This window comes from Monomorium pharaonis, chromosome 5 (genome assembly GCF_013373865.1).
Source record: "Monomorium pharaonis isolate MP-MQ-018 chromosome 5, ASM1337386v2, whole genome shotgun sequence".
NCBI classification, from domain to species: Eukaryota; Metazoa; Arthropoda; class Insecta; order Hymenoptera; family Formicidae; genus Monomorium; species Monomorium pharaonis.
Genome location: NC_050471.1, coordinates 28,286,053 through 28,301,352, shown reverse-complemented (window position 1 = coordinate 28,301,352; position 15,300 = coordinate 28,286,053). Strand labels below are relative to the sequence as shown.

General features: G+C 37.4%; 3 protein-coding genes across 4 annotated transcripts; 1 reads left to right on the top strand and 2 right to left on the bottom strand.

The window, feature by feature from the left end:
* Positions 1-331: 331 nt before the first annotated feature.
* On the bottom strand, positions 332-11,035 carry LOC105828860. The gene is made up of 6 exons (XM_012667414.3): positions 10,755-11,035; positions 4,123-4,381; positions 3,921-4,005; positions 2,736-2,944; positions 1,789-2,178; positions 332-941 (listed from the first exon to the last, which is right to left on the bottom strand). The coding sequence occupies exons 2-6, from the start codon at positions 4,240-4,242 to the stop codon at positions 573-575; spliced, it is 1,173 nt and encodes a 390-aa protein (XP_012522868.2). The 5' UTR covers positions 4,243-4,381; positions 10,755-11,035; the 3' UTR covers positions 332-572.
* Positions 4,981-12,101, top strand: LOC105828858 (protein spaetzle). 2 transcript variants are annotated; one of them, XM_012667411.3, is made up of 6 exons: positions 4,981-5,544; positions 8,284-8,560; positions 9,450-9,727; positions 10,169-10,228; positions 10,347-10,450; positions 11,029-12,101. In XM_012667411.3, exons 1-6 carry the CDS (start codon positions 5,485-5,487, stop codon positions 11,261-11,263), a joined length of 1,014 nt encoding a protein of 337 aa, XP_012522865.1. In that variant the 5' UTR covers positions 4,981-5,484; the 3' UTR covers positions 11,264-12,101. The 2 variants fall into 2 exon arrangements, with proteins under 2 accessions (XP_012522865.1, XP_012522866.1); XM_012667412.3 differs by having other exon boundaries at positions 4,985-5,544; positions 9,465-9,727.
* Positions 11,963-13,833, bottom strand: LOC105828859 (CDC42 small effector protein homolog). Its single transcript, XM_012667413.3, has 2 exons — positions 13,159-13,833; positions 11,963-12,536 (listed from the first exon to the last, which is right to left on the bottom strand). The coding sequence occupies exons 1-2, from the start codon at positions 13,423-13,425 to the stop codon at positions 12,528-12,530; spliced, it is 276 nt and encodes a 91-aa protein (XP_012522867.1). The 5' UTR covers positions 13,426-13,833; the 3' UTR covers positions 11,963-12,527.
* Between the last annotated feature and the right edge of the window lie 1,467 nt (positions 13,834-15,300).

Genomic DNA, 15,300 nt, shown 5'->3' with positions numbered 1-15,300 from the left:
TTTATCAACTTAGAACTTCTTTAATTTTGCGTCTCACTTTTTTAAACAAAGGTATATGTTTTTTAAAACCTTGCACGTCATCTCTTTAAACGAAAGTTTTTAAATATGACGTTGATAAATATTTTTTTTCTTTCGCGAGTAATGCATCTGATATGAAAAAGAGAGTTTAAGAGCTCTTTTTAACTTCAGAGTTCCTTATTGAGGTCGATTTACGCCAGAAACAAAAGGCTACATGTAAATTTTTTCCTCAATTATTTTCCCATCATTAGCATGAAAAATAACGAAGATATTTCAGATTCTGACGTTAAGTAACCCATTCTGCACGCTTGCATCATTGTAAACTACATTCATGTAAATTTATTCACGTAAGACTCGTCACGCGAACACATAAATAATTTATAGAAATACAATTTCACACGGTGATAATTTAATAAGAAATTTTTTTTACTTTAAATGATAAGCGATAATGTAATGTTTGCAATATAATAATAAATAATTCTTTTTTTTTAATGTGATGTTTTCATATAACATAAAACGAAGCGTAGCATGAATTGGATGTCATTTAATTTGAATCAAACGTGAACGACGGATGGGATCAACTCCAACATTTCCTTCAATTCGTCGGCCAGTTGCTTTCTGTTTCGTTGGAGATTTTCCTCCTCGCGTTCCTGGCGCTCGCTCAAATCGTTTAACCAGCTCTGCGCCTCTGTGTTGCTACACTGACTTCTGTGCGTGCGAGACGCGCAATTAAAGGCCAAGTTTATAGCACCACCATCATCGCCGTCGCCGCCGCCGCTCGCCGTCTCCTCCTCGGACGTGAAACCTCGAAGTTTGTCCCTAATTACGTGACGTAACAGCGAGCTGAACGCGGCGAGTTCCTTGGTACAGATCACTTTTGGATTCGATTCCATGGATCTTCTGTGCTCCTGAATCACTGTAGCCTGCAATGCACATCGTCGCAGTTATGTCAATATTTTTCTGCGAATCGATTCAAAACGAGTGCAAATTCTACAAATATAAAGGCAGAATGAGCACATTATTTATTTTCTTTGCCAAATGAATGACGAATAACGTAACTTTTCCTCGTTCTCTTGGAATTTTAGAGACAGAACGGAGCATAAGATAGAATAATAAAACAGTTTGCCCTGCGACGAATTCGCGGAACCTGTTTTCCGTCTCTCAACTTAACTCCCGAGTCAAATTTCTTCATCTCTTCGGCCCCTCTTTTTTTTTCTCCCTCGTGAAGAGTCTCTTTTGCCAAGAAACCTTTATCGTCTAATGCTTCTCGAGTGTATGCAATTGGGATCTCTAAGAGGCGGCTGTGATGGAATAAATAGTTATCTCAGAGCCGTTTCGTAAGGCAAAGAAATCTTGTCCGAATAAACAAAACAGATTCCCTTCAGCTTCATCGCAGTACAAACTTATTTTTCACTGTTTATAATAAAAAGAGGAAGAAAGAGCTCCCTCGCGTTCACGACGCGAGGACTCGACGCAAATACTCAGACTGCACTGTGAAATACTTCTAAGAATTATTAAAATATTTTATAAACATTTATCAGAATATTTTGTAATAGATTTATTATAAATATCACAAAAATATGTAGTCTATATTTTAATCACGTATTGAGTAAGAATTTTATGATATATTAATTTTTATCGTATTTGTACATAAAAACATAAAATATTTAAATATTAAAAAAAATAGTATTTATTAGCAAAAATATCGTGTGCTGTCTGGGTTACTCGCGTGACGGAAAAGAGACTTCACGTTTTTTTTCGAGATTTTACCATCCAGTCGAAGAACACGTGCCGCTTCCGCAGCCACTTGGCGCGCGCGTCCAGCAGGGCACCAGCCTCGCGGAATTCTCGCAGTCGTCGCCGATCCTCCGAGGAGGAGGAGGAGGGGGAGGAGGAGGAGATGCCGGCCCCATCGTCACCGAGGACGCGCGTCCTCGCGAAGCGTTTCGTCAACGCCAACTCGGACACGGTCAGATGCGGCAGACCGCTCACGTTCATGCTCGCCGCGTGCACCTTGGATATCAATTTGGCCCGCTCGTGGACCAGCTCATCGATCTCCCGCAGGTTTAGGTTCACCGTGGCGTTCAGGTGCAGGATACCGTCAAGCTGGGAGGTCAGTGACAACGGCTGATCGTTCAATGAGGTGGTTGACCACGGTGACTAAATACGACGACCGAAAACAAACACATTTAAAAGACTTTATATTTTTATTTCATATTCGGGACGTTTACTCAAACTTTTTAAAAGAATTCTTTGAGAATTCACGGGTTTTCCAGAAATTTTGTACAAAATTCGAAATTAACCTTTTTTTTAAAAGAAGTTTTTTAGTTTTAAAATAAATTCACTTTATTTAATTATATGATCATGAAGAAAAGCCACTTAAATTTTTAATATTAAAATACATGAATTTAATTCAGAAAGAAGATTAAATAATATAACGCAAATTTGGAACGATGTATTGTCTAATTCTATTGTTACTGGTTTTTTAAAACAAAAACTCATAATAAAAATAGATCATAAATAAGCAGAAGAAATACGGAGAAAACATTTAAGTTAAGTAAAACAATTATAATTTGATTCTCTTCATCTGCAAAGGTCGAAAGTTTATTTTATCTTACTCTTGACTTATTTTTCACTTAAAATCCAACTAAAAAAAAAAAATTAAATTTCGTTCATAATTTTAGCAGCATATTTACGCTAAAAGTTTCAATACTGACTTCTGGTTCTACGCGCGAGCACTCGGCCCCCAGGACGCCGTCGATCAGTTTCGTTCGAAAGAGGGCAGTCAGGACGTCCTGCGTTCCCAGGAGCCACGCTATGGCTATCAACGCATCCCTGTTATACTCGCCGTTTTGCGGCAAGCTGTAAAATTCGATCGCCGGATATTGTAGAAATGCGAGATGCAATTTCACCGCTGACGATGCATCTGGAATTACAACATCCGTGCAGCCTTTTTAAAAATAGGAAAAGAGTATAAAATACATATGTTGCAAAAAATATTGTATTAACATGCATGCATTCCCAGACAGCACACTATATTTATAATATTTATTTGAATATTTTATAAATATTTGTCCAAATATTTTATAAATATTTTTGTGGTCTTAGATTTGACAGATCATAGATTTATCATGAATATTATAAAAATATTTATAAATATTTACAAAATATTACTACAAATCTTTATTTTTTATTTACCATACATATAGTATAAAATATTTAGTCTATATTTTAATAATATGTTAAATAAAGATTTTTCCTTCATGTATGTATATAAAATATGTACAAAATATTTATATAATATTTTTAAAAAATAAATAGAAATAAATATTTATAAATATTTATCATAAATATATTGTGTGCTGTCTGGGTTGGTTTTATAAAATAAAAAATTTTAAATGTTTTTGCACACAATCTTACATAAGTTTAAATCTATTCATTTCGACAAACGTAATAAATATATTACAAATCGTATATGTATTATATAATTTTAAATATTTTTAATTTTGGTAACTTAAAAATATAATTTTTAATAGTTTTTATTTTAAATTGTTTTAATGCGTTCAATATTTTTCGCGCAATTTTTCCATAACAGACGCTTATTGAAAAAAACACATTTACGCGACTAATTATTATGCAACTAATTACTATGCTAAACTAAAAGATTGAATATCTCATTTTCTTTCTTAAGTGTTCACAATAAGAGCAATTTTGCTTCTTAATTGTAGTAATTACGCGTACAAATACAATTGCGGTGCGAAAACGGGGTTTTTCAATCAACGTGAAATCGGAGTAAAATCGTGCTCGTTTTTCTTCCTTTCTTGTACAAACGAGCGAACACGGATCTAAATTACAATCTACAGTGCAAATCAAGTGCAAAACATAGATCAGTTGAAACGAACCGTAATTTCGGAAATCTATATCGCTCCGTTTCTCCCTCGCGGCGTGGTAGCTCAGAATGCGCAGCGTGCTCCAAAGCGCCTCGGCCTGCGCGCAGAAAATACGCACATGTGAATCGCGCTTAAAGGACGCGCTCGTCAGTTGGATTAGGTTAGGTGTTCGCGCGGAGGAGCGCATTCAAATCTCCGAAACGATCGTACTCACGGCGTTTTCGTCCGGGACCTTGTACTTGGCCAGCCTCAGGTGCTCGGGCGTTAAACCCACGTCTATCAACAAATTGATGTACTCGCAAAGCATCGACAGCACGTCCTTTATATCGGACATGACGGCCACGAGGAGCCGCGCTCAGCTGCTACATCGCGCGACGCGCGCGAGATCCACTGTAAATGTGAAGTTCCGCGCTCGGAACTCTAGGCTATTCTGCTGTATCATCAGTGTATCCTATCCGAATTGAAACGAACGCCTGCAAGCAATGGCGACCGAGTCGATTAGACAAACATTAAGGGGATCCTAAAAGCTCCCAGATAGCACAGAATATTTATCATAAATATTCATAAATATTTTACAAATTTATTTTCAAAAAATATTTGTTAAAGATTATATAATTATTTTTTATAAGCCATTTAGAAATGATACAAAAATTATTATCAACAATATATAGAATGTATTTTTAAAATGTACTGAAAAATATTATGGTATATGAACTTGATATATTTTTTATATTCTTTGATAATAATAGTACAAATATTTATTTTAAATATTTTCATAAATATTTATCATAATTCTTTTTATATCTGGCAAACTCGGACATAAAAATATGTACAAAATATTTATCAGAAATATTTTTCCTTCTTATAAATATTTTATAAATATTTTGTGCTATCTGGGCTGTTGTTTTTAAACAAACTTTTAAATAAAAAAAAATTTTTTTTTTTCAAAAGGAGAGAAGACAAACTTAAGCCTCAAAAATTTGTAATTTTAATATTGCTTAAAAAAAAGAAGCAAAATTACTAAAGGTCTTTAAAAATTTATTTAGAAAAGAAGAAACATATATTTTTAAAAACTTGATTTTTCGAAGTTTGAAAATCCGTTAAAAGGGACATGAAAAATTTTAGATCGAGAGAGAAAAAAGAATTTTACTTCCTTATCTAGAAACGCCCCCCGGGGTCCCGTCTATCAGTCCCCCTCCCTCCTCGCCGCGGGTAGTGTGTGCGCGACGGTGGGGAAACGGCAAAGGAAAAAAATGGGCCCGACATGTGCGTCTCGCTTTTCCGCGCGTCAGTCTCGGTCAGTCGCGGTCGGTCATCAGTTCCCATCCCGCTCCCCCCCGTCCGCGACCCGCGCCGGAAGCGAGAGTCAGCTCTTTTTCTCCATCTCTCTTCCACCTTCGGCTCCATTCTCGGCGGAGGCGTTCCTCGGAGCCGCACACGCCGGGGACCGATCAGTGCTGAAGTGCGAGCGGTCGCGCGTTGATCGTCATCGAGTTGATCGGCGTGTGTGCGCGTGCGGGGCCTCGTCGCGGGAAAACGTCCTCGTTTCTGCCGTCTAGGTTTCCGCGTTTCCGAGATGGGAGCACCGAGTGCTCGCCGTCCGAGACGGATGATCGTCTACCTGGCGCTCGTTCTGGTGAGGATTCCGCCCACTAAATCCGATTTGCTTCAAGTCCACCAGACGAATCTGAATATATTTCGTGTCGCGAGGAAACTTTTGTTACGGATCTATTTATTTCATTTAGTTCATTTCGTAGATTAATCGTCGGATTAAATAAATTTGCGATTTACGCGTTGCCCGAGGCCGCGTCGGCTGAAAGACGCATAAACGTGTGCCCGCGGCATCGCGAATATACGCGTGTAATATGCACGCGGTAAATAGCGAGCGAAGGATTTTACTGCGGAGATTAATGTGGATAACGATTGTCCGTTGTGTTATCTCCTTTTCAATATCCGTCGCGGAAGTCTTTTGGCGCTTGCCGAGGACGCCGAGCGGTGCTTCGGGTGCGACGAAGATGTTAATTAGAGTGTCGATTAAAAGGACGCTTCGGCTACACGGTGTCAGCTAGAAATTAGCGAAATTTAAGAACTACAGGCACCTCGTGTCCATCACCGTCAAAGTAGATTAACTCTGACCTGATTTATCTCGCTCCTCGTCTTTTTCTAATTCTTAGAAGAAAAAAGATGAAGAGTATAAAGTCAAATTGGTGAAAATGGGAGATTTATTCTTTTTCTCCTAATCGACAAAAAAAAAACGTGAATACCTAGCTGCGAAGAACACCGAATGATTTGACGTGTGATGGTAACTGTTAAATCGTCAAACGTAAATCCAAGCAAACTTTTGTATGATATTTATTAGAATTTTATTAGCGTACGTAAAAATTGGATTTAATTCATATCTCATCAAATGCAAAATGTGACTTTATTTAAGAGTCAAGAGCGGACAATTAAAAAATTAAACAATTGTTTAACCAATACAAATTCAATCTAAAAAATATTTGAACGTAATAATTTAACAATTTATGACATTTTTAATGTTGGATGATGCTTCGAGATGCGCTCTTTAAATCAGAATTGGCCTTATCAACTGAAATGCAGGTTAAAAGTTAGCGTTTGTTTTCATCAGTATACAGTTAGATTTCAGAGCTGTGCTTATAACACTATATCAATCAGTGATACATGCATTATCTTTCAGCGATAATACACTGATTAGAAATAGTGCGAGTACCTCCTCTCAGAGCCACTTCAGTTAACTCCATTTAACTTTAATCGACCGCTATAATTTAATCGCGTCGAGCGAATTGATATTTGATTGAAGTTAATCAAAGTTGATTAAAGTGGCCCTTAATCGGAATCACTGAAAGACAGTAATCACTCGTGAAAATGAACATGGTTTACACGCACTGCAATCAGTGAAACTTCACTGATTTAAAGAGCAATACATTTTCTTGAGACGTTAATTAATGAAAATAGTCATGTTTCGAGGTATGCCAAGTATCTTTTGAAAATTTTTTTTCTCTTTTACTTGGCCCGAAATTTTTCCGTCTTCCCTTTTTTACGTGTATAAATACTGATCCATATTCCGATTTTATCTCTTTTACGCGCTCTCTTCTTCCTGGAATATAATATTATATATAGGTTTGCGGTTTTTCCTCCTACCAGTTTGACAAGGTTTCCCAACAATGTACTTATTTAAATAACACGTTTCGGAAGTTGTTGTGATACATGAATCAAAGTGCGAGAAAATGCACGAGATGCGATCATATAAAATGATGACAGGTAGGAATACTTGGAAATTGTGATAATTCGCTTCGCTGGTGGGATGAAGCGCGAATCGAAATGGGATATTTATCGTGGGAGACATCTGGGGAAAAAATGCGTATATTATTGTAAAACCAACTAAAAAAGCTGTAACCAAATATTTTAACCTAATTAATTAAATTTCTTTAAGTCATTTTACGTATTTAAATTAAGTATATAAATACTTGTATTTAAAAAAATTTACACATTCTTCAGTTCAAGTATATTATGACATGTAAGTTAAATATGTATATGAAATTTTAAATTGAAGTTCAAGTTTTTTTATGTAATGAATACAAATATATATATTTACCTTAATTTACATAAAATATTTGGACTGAAAAAATTCATAAATTCAATTCTTTAGCTCAAGTATATTTATAATATATTTCTCCTTAATTCAAGTATTTTATGTATTAGTTTTATGTATTTACATAAAATTCTTGAAGAAATTCATAAATTTCATCAGCCCAAGTATTTATAATATATTTTGCTTCAATTCAAGCATTTTAGGTATTTAATTTAAATATATAAATACTTAAACTAAAGTTCAAGTTTATTTCATTCATGTATTCAATATAAATATTTATATATTAAACTTAAATACATAAAATACTTATGCTGAAGAAACTTAATCAAATTGCAAAACTTAGTCAAGCTGGCAATTTTTCTCTCAATACAGTTTTTCACAATTAGAAGCGACGAGTCCTCTCCCACGCGCGTGCGCGCAATTCCATCGGGGATTCCCCCTCGGATCCATCGCTCGCTATTCCCAAAATGTTTTCGGTTCCCCGTACCAGAGATTCCGCCGCATTATATTACGTAATTTCGTTCGCGCGCGGCTGCACTCACTTATAACAGAATCTCATGACGCCTCTCATCCTCGGCACAACGGAAATAAAATGATTTATCTTTCTCTTATCGCACTCCGTTCGCCGCTTTGCGCACGCAATGATTCCCCGTGCGTGCGCGAGAGCAGTGTTTCGCGGAAAATGATTTATTTTTAGAGAAGGAAAAGTCCCAGAGCGCCGCATAATGTTTATATAATTTTCACTCCTTTCCCGCGCCACGTCAGGTGTGCCAGACGGCGCGACCGGTCGAAGGACACCCTCGCACTTTTTCGGAGGTGCCGCCGAACGCCGGGGGTTCCTCGGGGCGGAGAGCGCCGATCTCAGGATTGATCGACGTGGCGTACGAGAACGGCGAATTGCTGCGGCCGCAGGAATGGTCGCGGCGGGCCGACGATCGAGGGGCTGATCCAGGGATCGACCGGACACAGTGGGACACTTTAAGGCGGCAGGAGTCCCCGAGCGACGGAACGACGCAATATAAGAAAAGGAAATTGCTACAAGGCACGTTTACCTTGTGTATACATAAGTATCGGCATTCTTTTTCAGCACTCTCAGGAAAGTGAATCGATAAGCATTTGCAATGCGATCGAGGCCAGTGGTTTTAAAGCGCAATCGCGTGTAGATTTATTTATTAAAATTGCGTAGTCCTTCGACGAACGGGGAATGCTTACGAAATAAGGATAGCGCGTGCTGAGTCTCCGCGTGGGCTGAAGAAAGATTCCCTGGTAAAAACAATTTTTTAATACCTCGTAAAAATCGTCCGTATCTTGTATTTATGGGGGGAGGGGGGGATTAAAAAAAATATCTTAACCTTCTAGAAAAGATATAAGTTTTTTCTTAGCATTTCTGAAAAAATGTTCCATCTAATGATAGAGAACACTAAAATATTTTTAAAACTGTTTTGAAAAAAAAGGCCTATTTATAATCCCAATAATTAGTTATCAGAATTATAGTTCTGATAATTTTTGAAGAGCTAGTATTAAGGAGGGACAGAGTGATAATACGTTAGATGTGTCTTTTTTCTCAAAATTTTTTGAAAATGGAGAAGAGTTGACACAAATGAGTTAAGTAGAGACGAAGATTCTAGTGAAGAAAATTCATAATTATTAAAGTTTTCCATATATCAAATTTATAAAAGTTTTTATGAAAAAGAAATTAATTAGAACAAAAAAATTTAGAGACCTTAGAATATTTCAGAGTTTACATGTTTAAAAAAGTTTAAAGAAAAGATATCAACTCTTTCAGCATTTCTGAAAAGTATTCCAATTCATATAAAAAAACTTAGAGATTTTCTAAAAAAAGTTGTGAAACTTTTTTTTATAAAATTCAAAACAATTTTTTGAAAAAAAATTCATCCAAGATTCTATTATTTTTATTCATAATAAAGCAGGTTTCTCTGCTGTAGTCTCGAGCATGGACCCGTCGATGTACAGGAGCGGGATCATGCCGACGCACAGGACCACGAGCGTGTCGATGCAAAGGGGTTCGGACGAGATCGTTTTCCCGGACCGAAGGGTCGCACCGTCGACGTCGTCGCAAACAACGGTGCCGGCGTCGGCCTGTCGCAGGAGAACGTACTGCGAAAACGTCGCCGAGTACCCCAGGCAACTGGTGAACGCGGCGATAGCGCAGAACGCCAGTTTGCGGTTCCTGGAAAGCGTCGATCCGGTTAGAGATATTTTACAATGCGTTACAAGTGCGCGAATGTGCGATCGCTCTCATATCGTTGCGTCGAAATCAAGATTCTTTTTTTTCTATTCGACCGTAATTGTACAGCTGCGTATGAGTGTTCGCCTAAACAAAAAAAAAAAAAAAGAATCGCGGAGCCGACATAATCTCTCACCGATTACTTACGTAAGCTTCCGGATACGTCAGGCACGCGAAAAAGATGTTAAAACGACGTTCCACCATGTTTTCCCATTTTTATTTTACACACAGTATTACAATCCAGTTCGGTCGCGAATCGGGAGATCGGGAATCTAAATTAAAATCATCGTAACTATAAATTAGACGGTGTAATCGTTTTATCTCTTGATATATGAGCATTTTGTTTGTCTCGTTTGCGGAACTTTGCAAAGTATCTCAATGGACGCACATGCATCTTTTCAGATGCCTGACATTGAACAGAGAATAGACCTGGCGGACGAATTGTCGCTCTGCCGATATCAAGTGAGTTGGTTCGCTTTGTTTTTTACTGTACGCTCTATTAAAGAATCTTTTTATTTCTTTACGTTATCTCTAATATGTTTTAAAGTTAACAAATTATTATTAATTGTCAAATTTTCAGGAACAAGTAGTCTTCCCGCAGACCGCGCAGAATAAGGAAAAACAATGGTTGTTCATCGTGAATCAGGATGGCTTGAAGCAAGGGATACGCATTGAAGTTTGCTTGTAAGAGCGATTCCGTTTAAAGAACAATAATATCCCAGATAGCACAAGAATATTTATAAAATATTTATGATAAATATTTTGTATATATTTTTATGTCCAAGTTTGCCGGGTATAAAGAAAATTATGATAAATATTTATGAAAATATTTAAAATTAATATTTATATTATTATCAAAGAATATAAAAAATATTGCGAGTTCATATACCATTATAATATTTTTCGGTACATTTTAAAAATATATTCTATATAGCGTTGATAATAATTTTTGTATCATTTCTAAACGGTTTATGAAAAAAATTAATACCTCGATTATTGGTGAACCTAACCCAAGACAATATTGGACTTTCATCTCGATTCCTTCTACCTTTTTACGAGCGTTGGCCCACATGTTTTAGGACACCCTGTATAAATACCAAAAAAATTTAATCAAGTTAAACAATTTAGTATTTAAAGACATAAAATACTAGAAATCAATTCAAGTATTTATGTATTTAATTTAAATACATAAATACTTGAATTTTTAAAAAAATTTAGTCTACAATTTTTTACTCACTGTAGCGGTTCTTTTTAATTCGTAGGAACGATGGTCAAGAGTGTACCCTAAGCGACAACTTTCCCGAAGGCTACAAGTCTACCTGCAAACAGAAGTACATCTATCGAGAATTGGCGGCGGTGGGAAGCGATGGGAACATTTTCAAGGATCAATTCCGCTTTCCATCGAGCTGTTGTTGTCACGTGAAGTTCAGCGGTGATCCCAATGTCAGATTTGGACTAGGATTAGACTTGTCAGCCAATCGAACGCAATATAAGTAGACCGAGAGCACCTTTTCCAATAATGCTTCGAAAGGAAAGGGAAATCAGGACGAATGAGGAGAGGACGTAATGGAGTGGCTCTTGTTTATCCGTGTTCATGTGAATATTCGATACGTCGCACGATAGAATGCGAACTTCGATGACCAAACTTCGATTAATTTATCACATAATGCCTATGCTGCTATGTCAACTGTTAATTCTTAAAATTACTGATTTCATATGCGAAAAAAAGACTCGAGAGATTAAGGATAACGAATTACAAGTTGGAAATTTCGCTGTAAACCAAATTCTGCCGATTAAATTAAGTACTAATTCGTTGAGTTTGGTCGAAGTTGCCAACGGTTTTGGTTACCTATTTTTTTTTCGTTAAAGAAAAAAAAATGAAAACTGTACTCTCCGTTTTCGTTCTCTTACGTTCAGACCTCGCGCCTCGCGTGCTCGGTCTATTTATATTACGTCTATGAATCGGAGGACCATCGCCGTGTCCAGAATACGAGAAGAAAAGAAGAGGAGGAAATTAGCGCGTGATGGAATTCGGTTGAGCCGAGGACACAATCAGCAATGTTGATTAATGGGAACGAAGGTAACTCCCATGAAGAAACTATCCAATATTCATATAAATATCGCCAATGCTCTCTTATATTAATTATTAATATGCGATCAATAATCGATAATAGGATAAGAATTATGTGTACAGAATTATATTATTATGTGATATATTATGTGATACGATTACTTAATTTACTTAATACGCTAATTACACTATTTGTATTTGTTATGTTCTAAATCTTACAAGTAATTTTACAAATAAAGCGATCCATTCTTCGCTTCGTGCGTGTACACATGCTTTTCTCTATGTATCGGATCGCCGGCGAAAAGGCACATGATTCATGTGGGATACATTTTATAGAATATTTTCAAGGTTTTAGACGCAACGCGTCTCCAGTCAAACATATAGAGGTATATAATTGTGAACGGTTACTTGTACATATTTAACTTCTGGCAGTTTTCCGTGCAATGGAAGTCAGAGATTTGCCCAGTGTATGTAAAAAAGTAAAAAAAAACATTTGTCTTAATTCCCTAACGGATTTTCGTACAAAATGCATGTGTCCATACGGGAGAAATGCATTCGTCCCTCGGACGAGTAAGGAACATGGATTTTAAATTAGTAAACGTTAGTCTCGCGTCCTTCTGCCGCATCGTAAAGCTCTCGCTCTGTCTCTGTGCTGAATGTCCCGCTGCGACGTCGGTTGCGAGGCCATCCTCAGCATGCCTGCGACAAAAGGAGCAAAATCAGTTCAATCGACTTACAGTAATAAATGAGGAAAAGATTGTAACGTATGAATACACAACTAAGTAAATATGAGTCTCATGAGTCATCTTATCAGTGCTTAATCCTAGAGTAATAAAGTGTATCAGTTTTCGCTCAAGCGCTATAACACAAGCTTAGTACAGTTTCTCTCACTGAAATTTTCATTAAGCTTAAAATGACATTTAATAAGATTTTGTTTACATTGAAATAGCATTAGTTTAGTTATCCAAATACCTTGTAATATCTGCAAAGTTAAAGATACTTGTAAAAAAATACTTAATTTTTATGGAGTAATAATACCATAAATTAAATTAATAATTAATTTAACAACTTTGGAGCTAATAATCAATTTTGTAACTCTGCAAAAAATCTATTGTAAAAAATATTATATTTATTCATTATAATTATCATTACATTTGTAATATTAAAAATATTGTTGTGTCAATTTCCACACATACCAAAGGTTTGAACCGACTTTCTTACTATTTGGTCGAGAAGTAGAACTTTAGTGCTTGGTAACATGTCTATGGAAATTTATACACATTTCCCAGGGAGAGAAGTAAAAGAGGTAGGGCTGTCGTACCTTGGCAGTGAAATCGCTGTCGAAGCCGCTCTTCCTCTGCATCTGCGCCTGGAGATCGGCCAGCTGGGCGAACGACATGTCGATGTCGCCGCTGCTGATGTGCGCGGTGTGCCTGAAGTTGGTGGGCACGCCGATCATGCTCCGGTCTATCCTGAGCCTCTGGTGCGAGGGTCTACCGCCCGTGTTCCGCCTGCTGCTCCTCCCGGTCGCCCGTGGCGTCAGGCAGCACGTGAAGCACTGCACCCAGAGCTCGTTGTCGCCGGCCATCCTCGCGCCGGGATCGCGATTACGCGCACCACTTCCTCCTGGTAGTCAAGGTAGAGGACGAGGTCCGAGTGTGCCTTCGGGTCGATCGGATATCCGGGACGACGGTCCCCGACGTCGGCGGAGGTGGCGTTTCAGGTTAAACGTCTCTCGGCGGCTGGTACAGGTTAGGTTCGCGGATTCTGGCTCTTCGTCGTCGCGCCGGTTGTCTCAACAGCCGACGAGCCGACGAGCGAGACGTACATTTCCCTCGTGGAACGCGCGGCTCGCGACTGCTGCGTGGGACATTGTTCTCTCTCGCGGAGCGCAAACAACACGGGAGAACGAATCGGACGGAAGATATCCAGCGGCAGTGACGGCACGGCAGACGGCAACGGCGGCGGCGGCGCGGTGGAAACAAAGGCGAGTTCTCCCTCCCCCTACGGTTTGAGATGTTGACATGAGCGTGCCTGTCATATGCGCGCGCGAGGCCCGTTTCACACGATCCCTTCGCGAGATTCGCGGTCCAGGTCCGTTCCTTGTATGTAGGTGTATGTACGTTATACTTCCTGCATTTTAAGTGGAGCAAGTGCACCCGTGATGGAAATTTTTCTTTGAATTTTTAAAAGTTTCTGTAATTCACATTTCAATATTTTTTAAATTTTTATGTAAGTTTTGAAAACTTTTAATATAATTGTAAATTTCAGAATTTTTATATAACTTTTTAGAAAACTTCTCGAATCTTTTGTATAAATTGGAATTTTTCATAGTACAGCGAAAAAGTTAAGTTTGTAAAATTACACACGATTTATAGTGGAAATTATTATATAAAATTTTATAGTATTTTATTTCTAATTGCGTTCAAATATGATTTTTCCTTTAATATAAAGATATATTTGTACGATTAAGGATAAAAATACTAAAAAATTATAAATATTTTACTACTTCAATTGTGGAAGTGTTTTACACATATTATTCATATAATTTTACATACTTTCTTTACAATGCATACATTTTCTAGAAATATTTATATAATCGAATTTTAAAAATATTATAAAATCTCTCATTTTACAATTTCCGATGAACTTATTTTTAAAAAATCAAAAAGTTTCCCGTGCATCTTTATAAATCAAGGGAATATGAGAAATTCTGAGAAATATCACGAGAATTTTCTTTATAACAGGAACAAAAGAAAAAAAAGAACAATATACGTTCGCACAAAAGGGTTCAAGCAGCGAGGAATAAACTGTTTCTCACGTGCCGGAACTACTTATCTCGGTATATTTTAGTATCTCTAATAATATCTCTCTGTCCTTTTAAGAATCTCTCCTATTCTTTCAAACGATTTTGCTTGCACATGCAACGCGGCGCATCCGAATCGCTCGATCGTGCGCGAATTGTTTGAGAGATCCACGTAGATCGTGTAAAGTGGGCTCCGTCGAGCCTTCTCTCGCGCTCCTCACCGGCCTTATCTTCGTCTTCCTTGTCCCGTACGTTACCGCGAACGTGTTTCGGGTGCGAGGGAAGTGCAAGGAGTATATACAGTTAGAACGAACCGATCTGTACACAATGTGTCCCAGATCAATGTAACGTATGAGAGAATCGAGGTTCAGGAGAGGAAGAGGGAGAAAGAAAATTGATTGCGAATCTCCGCTCTCCGGTTAATGTCAAGCGAACTTTAAGCCTTGCTTATGTTATGTTCGTTTCTATCAATATAAGTTAACTTTAATTTCAGTTTAATTTACTTTCTCCTAAGAATTGGAGAAGAAGATAAAGAATAAATTTTAAAGAGAAATTAAAGTTTTCTGTTATCAAATCGAATCGATTCGAATTGAATTTCTTTGTTGGAATTCGAATCATATCAAATTCTTGATACATATATTATAATAATATATAGAT

Bases quoted from the DNA above. Each gene is read 5' to 3' on its own strand.
- LOC105828859 (XM_012667413.3), bottom strand. From the start codon at position 13,425: ATGGCCGGCGACAACGAGCTCTGGGTGCAGTGCTTCACGTGCTGCCTG.
- LOC105828860 (XM_012667414.3), bottom strand. From the start codon at position 4,242: ATGTCCGATATAAAGGACGTGCTGTCGATGCTTTGCGAGTACATCAAT. The intron at 2,945-3,920 runs GTTCGTTTCAAC...TTGTAATTCCAG, and splicing joins TATAGATTTCCGAAATTACG to ATGCATCGTCAGCGGTGAAA. The intron at 942-1,788 runs GTAAAATCTCGA...TGTGCATTGCAG, and splicing joins ACGTGTTCTTCGACTGGATG to GCTACAGTGATTCAGGAGCA.
- LOC105828858 (XM_012667411.3), top strand. From the start codon at position 5,485: ATGGGAGCACCGAGTGCTCGCCGTCCGAGACGGATGATCGTCTACCTG. The intron at 5,545-8,283 runs GTGAGGATTCCG...GCGCCACGTCAG, and splicing joins TCTACCTGGCGCTCGTTCTG to GTGTGCCAGACGGCGCGACC. The intron at 8,561-9,449 runs GCACGTTTACCT...ATAATAAAGCAG, and splicing joins GAAAAGGAAATTGCTACAAG to GTTTCTCTGCTGTAGTCTCG.